This window comes from Lycium ferocissimum, chromosome 3 (assembly GCF_029784015.1).
Source record: "Lycium ferocissimum isolate CSIRO_LF1 chromosome 3, AGI_CSIRO_Lferr_CH_V1, whole genome shotgun sequence".
In the NCBI taxonomy this organism is placed as follows: Eukaryota; Viridiplantae; Streptophyta; class Magnoliopsida; order Solanales; family Solanaceae; genus Lycium; species Lycium ferocissimum.
In genome coordinates, this window is record NC_081344.1 from 68,496,774 (window position 1) to 68,503,316 (window position 6,543).

General features: G+C 36.3%; 1 protein-coding gene across 1 annotated transcript; it reads left to right on the forward strand.

Moving 5' to 3' along the window:
* Positions 1-350: 350 nt before the first annotated feature.
* Positions 351-2,319, forward strand: LOC132050530 (UDP-glycosyltransferase 74F2-like). Its single transcript, XM_059441799.1, has 2 exons — positions 351-1,039; positions 1,475-2,319. The coding sequence occupies exons 1-2, from the start codon at positions 380-382 to the stop codon at positions 2,201-2,203; spliced, it is 1,389 nt and encodes a 462-aa protein (XP_059297782.1). The 5' UTR covers positions 351-379; the 3' UTR covers positions 2,204-2,319.
* The last annotated feature ends 4,224 nt before the right edge of the window (positions 2,320-6,543 follow it).

Sequence of the window (6,543 nt, forward strand, 5' to 3'; positions counted from 1 at the left end):
TATGAAGGGGATTGCTTGTACTTTCTTTTGAATATTTTTACATGTGTAAGGTGTTTAGTATAATAATTGAGACGTTTCTTAAGAAATGTCAAGCCATAATTCTCCACGATATAAAGTATACGTAAATAGTCGACAAACTATGGTACCGATTTACCGTACCATAAAATACCGAAACCGAACTTTAAAATACCGAACCATACCGAATTAATTTGATACGCAGAATGGTATAGTATTTTTAGAAATCAAAAATCAAAATTATCATACCGAAGTTTTAAATACCGTACCATGCCTACCCATGCTGAGAACTACACTGCATCTGCCTTTTATCCTCTACATAAAGAGAGAGGACTTTAACATTGACTTGTGCAAATCAAAGAAAATGGGTGAGGAAGGGAGGATATTAGCTCACAAAATCCATTGCTTGGTAATACCATTTCCAACTCAAGGCCACATAAATCCAATGCTTCAGTTCTCCAAAAGGTTACAAAACAAAGGCATAGAAATCACACTTGCTCCCACCCTTTTCATCTTCAAGAAAAGCATGCAAGAATTGACAAGTTCCATCACAATTGAGCCAATTTCTGATGGATATGATGAGGTGAATGGACTTTTTTCTGCTGAGTCTATTGAAACCTACTTGGAGAGTTACCAAAAAGTTGGATCACAAACTCTCTCTCAACTCGTTGACAAGTTGAAAAACAAAGGAAACCCTGTAAATTGTGTCATTTATGACTCATTCATGCCTTGGATTCTTGATGTGGCCAAAAAGTTTGGACTAGTGAGTGCAGTTTTCTTCACTATGTCATGTGCACTTGAAAACATTTTCTATCATATCCAACAAAAAGAGCTAAAGCTTCCTGTTAAAGGGCCTCAAGTTTTGCTCCCTGGATTGCCTCCCCTAGTGCCCTCTGACTTGCCATCTTTTGTTAATGATTTGGGATCTTATCCACCATTCTTGAAGATGCTGGTAGATCAGTTCTCTAATATCCAAGAAGCTGATTGGATCCTTTGCAACACAATATATGAATTGGAGAAACATGTTTGTATTCACATTCTTCTTCTCTTTTTTTCTTTTTCCCCTTAACTAATTCGCTACTTGAAAGGGCGCCTAGGCGCAACAGTAAGGAAATATGTAGCTCGGATCCTCCAGAAATGCCGTCGCACTTGTATCGGATCCTTCAAAATTTAACACTTTTGGAGGATCCAACACACCCTACGGCGTTTTCGAGGGATTCGAACAACATAGGTAAGGATTGCAACTGTGTGATCAGGAGGTCACGGGTTCAGGCAACGAAAACATCCTCTTGCGTAAAATGCAAGAGTGTGTACAAAATAGATCAAATGCTATCCGACCCTTTTCCTCACCAACGCATAGCGGAAGTTTAGTGCACCGAGGTGCCCCTTTATTTTCCTATTTACTACATGAGGTTCATTTATATGTTTTTTTTTTTTTTTTTTTTTTAATTATGAACAGGAAGTAGATTGGATAGCAGAGAGATTGCCGTTGAGGACTATTGGACCAACCATACCATCCATGTATGTGGACAAAAGACTTGAGAATGATAAATCATATGGTCTCACCATGTACAAGCCTAAAACTGATGTTTGCATGAAATGGCTAAGTGAATGTGTTGATGAGTCTGTTGTGTATGTCTCATTTGGAAGTATGGCTGAATTGAAAGAAGAGCAAATGAAGGAGATAGCTTGTGGATTGAAGAAAAGCAATTACAAGTTCTTGTGGGTAGTTAGAGAATCAGAAGAGCCTAAAATTCCAAAAGATTTTTTAGAGAACATCACAAGGGAAAAGGGGCTAGTGGTAACTTGGTGTCCACAACTAGATGTCTTATCACACAAAGCAATTGGTTGTTTTATGACTCATTGTGGGTGGAATTCTACTTTAGAGGCTTTGAGTTTGGGAGTTCCAATGGTGGCAATTCCAATATGGACTGATCAATGTACAAATGCTAAGTATGTGATGGATATTTGGGAGATTGGAATAAAGGCACAATCTAATGAAAAGGGTGTTGTTGCACAAGAAGTTGTGGAACATTGCATAAAAGAGGTTATGGAAGGAGAAAGGGGGAAAGAGATCAGAAGGAATGCAATCAAATTGAGAGAATTAACAAGAAAGGCCATGGATGAAGCTGGGAGTTCTGATAGAAACATTAATGAGTTTGTTGCTAAATTGGTTGGTATCTCTTAAGGCTTTAGTATGTATCCATTAACTAGATATTCTTCAAGCTAGTATTTTCTATCTAATATGTATGTTGAGATAGTTGAGTGACAATTAGTCACAATTAATAACCGAATTATCAGGAATTGGGTATAACTCAGTAGCTTACGTATAATTCTTCGTATAAACATTATCAGTTTATTGTCACAACTTCGATTTGTTAGTTTGAGCTTGAAATTATACTGGTCTTCAGGCTTTGCCTCATGTCCTAAATTGATATTTATTTTCTATTATTTTCAAAAGGTGTTCGCGTATGTACATATACATATTTTTTGCTCATGGAAATGTAGGAATGATGTGAAAAATAAAGGACGTGTATTATTTGATGGTGTATTCCATGACTTCATTTTATTACCTCATCAATTATCATTTTCCTTTTGCTAATGCGTTCCGCACCATTATGCAAAACACGCTTTTAACTATGTCAAAGATGATTTGCTATCTGAAAGGTACCCTTCTATCACGATCCAACTCTGACACTTAGGCCGCGACAGAATACCTGACGAGCTTCTACCCATGAGGCGAACCCTCTAAGCTAAGCATGTGAATAATCAAAATGTAAAGAAGAATAATACTCAAGGTCTCATAATATAAGTTAAGTGCGGAAGCGAAATACAAATACTGGGTCTGCCCATAAACCCCATGAAATGTAAGTCATGAAACTACTACTCTGAATACAAAAGTACGAGCCGCAGCTCGGAGTACTACTAAGTCAACTAAAGAAGAAGAGGCTGCCATGATCTAATGGTAGCTCACCTCGACTGAATTGGACTGAAGAAAGCTGAAATAATTAGGTATCGACCACCTGGTCGTCGTAAACCACACCTACACGCATACAAACATCAACAAATGTGCGTCTAAAAGACCCAAAGAAGATCATCGACACACTCTCAGCTTACTCCTTGGGCAAGTCTTAGAAATCCCTGATAATGAATAAAAGCAATTAAACAGTACAAGTATATTAAATGTATACAAACACTGAAGTTGAAGCTGAAATCATGAAGCATAAACAAGCAACACATGAAATACACTGAATGTGAATCTATGCTCAAAGGACATGGTACGTATTTGTCCATGTCTTACCCCGTCTTCCGGAGTGGGCATTATTTACCCACATCTTACCCGGGTCACTTATAATTCTGGCATCTCCCTCCAACCGAACCCAATGGGGCCTGTCGGAGTATGCCTCTTTGAAGATATGATAAAGTGGAACAAACATTCAATCAATACCAATTCAAAACTTTACATATATAGCAAGTATCTATTTAAGCGAAATTACACTAAAGGACTCATACGGTCATTACTTTAGATACTTGAAAATTATCCAATTTAGAACATGCTTGCCCACATACACGAATTAAATGGTTTAAATGCATACATACAATACAAACCATATGCTTTTTATGAAAAACAAGTAAACTAAGAGTTTAAGTCTCATTTGCCGTATAACTGGAGCGCAACCTCCAATAGCCTCAGTCTATTCAAATACCATAAATAAATGGTCCGAGTTATTCTAGGGAAACTAATCCTATAACTTTAGGTTCAGAACTAAATCTCAACATTCTATACCTTGATTCCATAATTCTTTTAAAAAGTGAAAATTATATCTCAGTACCATTAATAAACAAGCATATATATATATATATATATATATATATATATGTGTGTGTGTGTGTGTGTGTGTGTTCTAATCCCAACATCCCAAAATAATAACATTTATGGAGTACACAGAAAGAAAGGACGAACGAAAGAAAGAAAAGAAACAAAATGAGCGAAGGAACAAAAATGAGCAACTATACAGTTGCACGTTAATTGCAGAAAAAGAATGGCAATTTCACAATTCGAAACCAACTCTCTGCCAATTCCACAATTCTTTATAATAGACCAAATCTCTTGCAACATGATTACTTAAATCCTAAAGTCAACAACATACTACATACCTGAATATTCTCATTTTTTAAAAAGTTCACAGTATCAGCAGTTACACAACAAATGTCAATGCTCGCTGTGCGCCCCTCTACCCTTTGGAAATATAACGTGGCCAGCAATTAAATTAGTGGGCCTGGCCCACTTATTCACTTAACTAATTTACCATTTCATATATTATATCATACTCCCTCCGTTTCAAAAAGATTGTCTTAATTTGACTTGACACAAAATTTAAGAAACAAAAAAGACTTTTGAAATGCATGATCCAAAACAAGCCTTAGATATTTGTGTGACTGTAAATTATCTTATAAAGTTAAATTGTTCTAAATATAGAAAGGTGTGAATCTTTTTGGGACAGACTAAAAAGGAAAGGAAGACAATCTTTTTGGAACGGAGGGAGTATAAATTATATACAATTAAATATATACGCATACATATTACATGAATATATTTCATAATTATCCGCTTCGATACAAGAGCCGCTAAAATTAAATAAACTATGAATAACGGAGTAATTCTAGACACTTGAAAAAAATATCGGGTTGTTACATTCTCCCTATAGAGCTTGAACCAAAAGAAATATGATCCGATATAAGGTACACAGAGTCAATGAACATATCAAAAGTGACTCAAGTGACTCAATTTCCTCTTAAGTTACCCGATAACCATACCATAAAGTCAAAACTGAAGATCTATAGAGCTTGAACCAAAAGAAATCATTCCACTATATTGCTTAACATCCTCAACTGCTGGAGACTAAATAGGACCTCATGAAATACCTCTTCTAGGCTCTCAAGATATTACGTCAAATTCTCGATTAGCCTTGATACAAAAATTTTAGAGCCGTCATATCATCTATGACAAAAGTGCATCATCCCGCACTTCACATGAATTAATTGCCTCGTTGTTGTCCCGACTATTACAGGCTACAAGCAAATCTCTGTTATTGCTGAAAAACTGCTAATTCCGAAACTGTTACTCCTGTCACCAATCATAAGATGTTTACGGGACATGGGATATCTGATTCACATGTCTTACCCCGTTTTCAGAGCGTTATCTCATGGCTACCCACCTATCGTGGTCCATAGACTATTCGACGTACCTAACAACGCTCCTAAATATAATATACTACTGAAAAAGAACTACTTACAGGACATGGGATATCTGATCCACATGTCTTACCCCATCTTTCGTGCATTGACCCCTGCCTGTCCCACCTTGCGCGCTGCATCGGTAACATGCCTTACTCGGATAATAACAAAATGTTGTCAATTAGCATACTAAGTCATCGACTGCTGAACATAAATCTCATATATCATACTTTTTCTGAAATTATTGTAAGGATAGTGTAAGAACATCGTGCATCAACCCGGATCTTTGTTGCTATATCTGAGATGGCCTTTTTTTTTAAGGACCTGTTGTAAACTGTAGGGAACAATATAGAACCCGCAAGACTTCTTAATACAATTAAGTATGTCATAACTATATATACCAAATTGTCGTGGTCAATTCCCAAAATCGGGTGTTTTAGTTCTCCACATGCATCCTCATCTATTTAGGCCCGAAGGCAAGAAATATACTGAGACTGTTTTGATTACAGTCTTAAACATCTAAAGTCCAAACTCATCTCCTCATCAAAACTGAACTGTTTTCTAAGTCAAGCAAGGAATAAGTGTTGTGATAGTCAAGTCTGCTACATGACAACTATCATGATCTTGTTAAATACATAAAATGATATACATCCACTACTTGACTTGTCTTAATATCTTTAGAATTCTTCTAGATGTCATATTTAGCTCGACTCGTACTAATCAAATATGGCATTCCGGTAGGATTTTGTTCTCTTAGCACTTGACACATATAGTACTCGCGATATTTGTAGAAATCGTTATGATATGCTTCATGCTATAGCAGCAGCACCAATACTGATTTGAACTTTTGGTTCCTTGAACCCAATAAAAACTAACCATAAGTCATCTACGTCAAATATTTTCCCGAAACCCTTAAGGCTCGTTTGGTATGATGGATAAGCAAAAATAGTCGGATAAAAATTAGTGCCTCTTATCCCACGTTTGGTTGAAAAAAACTCGGATAACTAATCCGGATTAGTTATCCCGGATTATAGTGTGTTTTTATCCCACCTTGAGGGTGGAATAACTAATCCCGGGATAAGTTTTTTCCAACCAAATGAGCCTTTATTGTGATCTTAATACGTCTAGAAAAACTGCTTTGATATATCAAGTATGACTTCTATTACCTTCTTAGGTAAAACATCATATACGTCTCAAAGATATTGTTGGAACTTGAAAATCATGGGACTATCTTAAGAGTCAAAAATTCACTCCAGCGTCCAAGGAACCATCATATATGTTGAATGCACA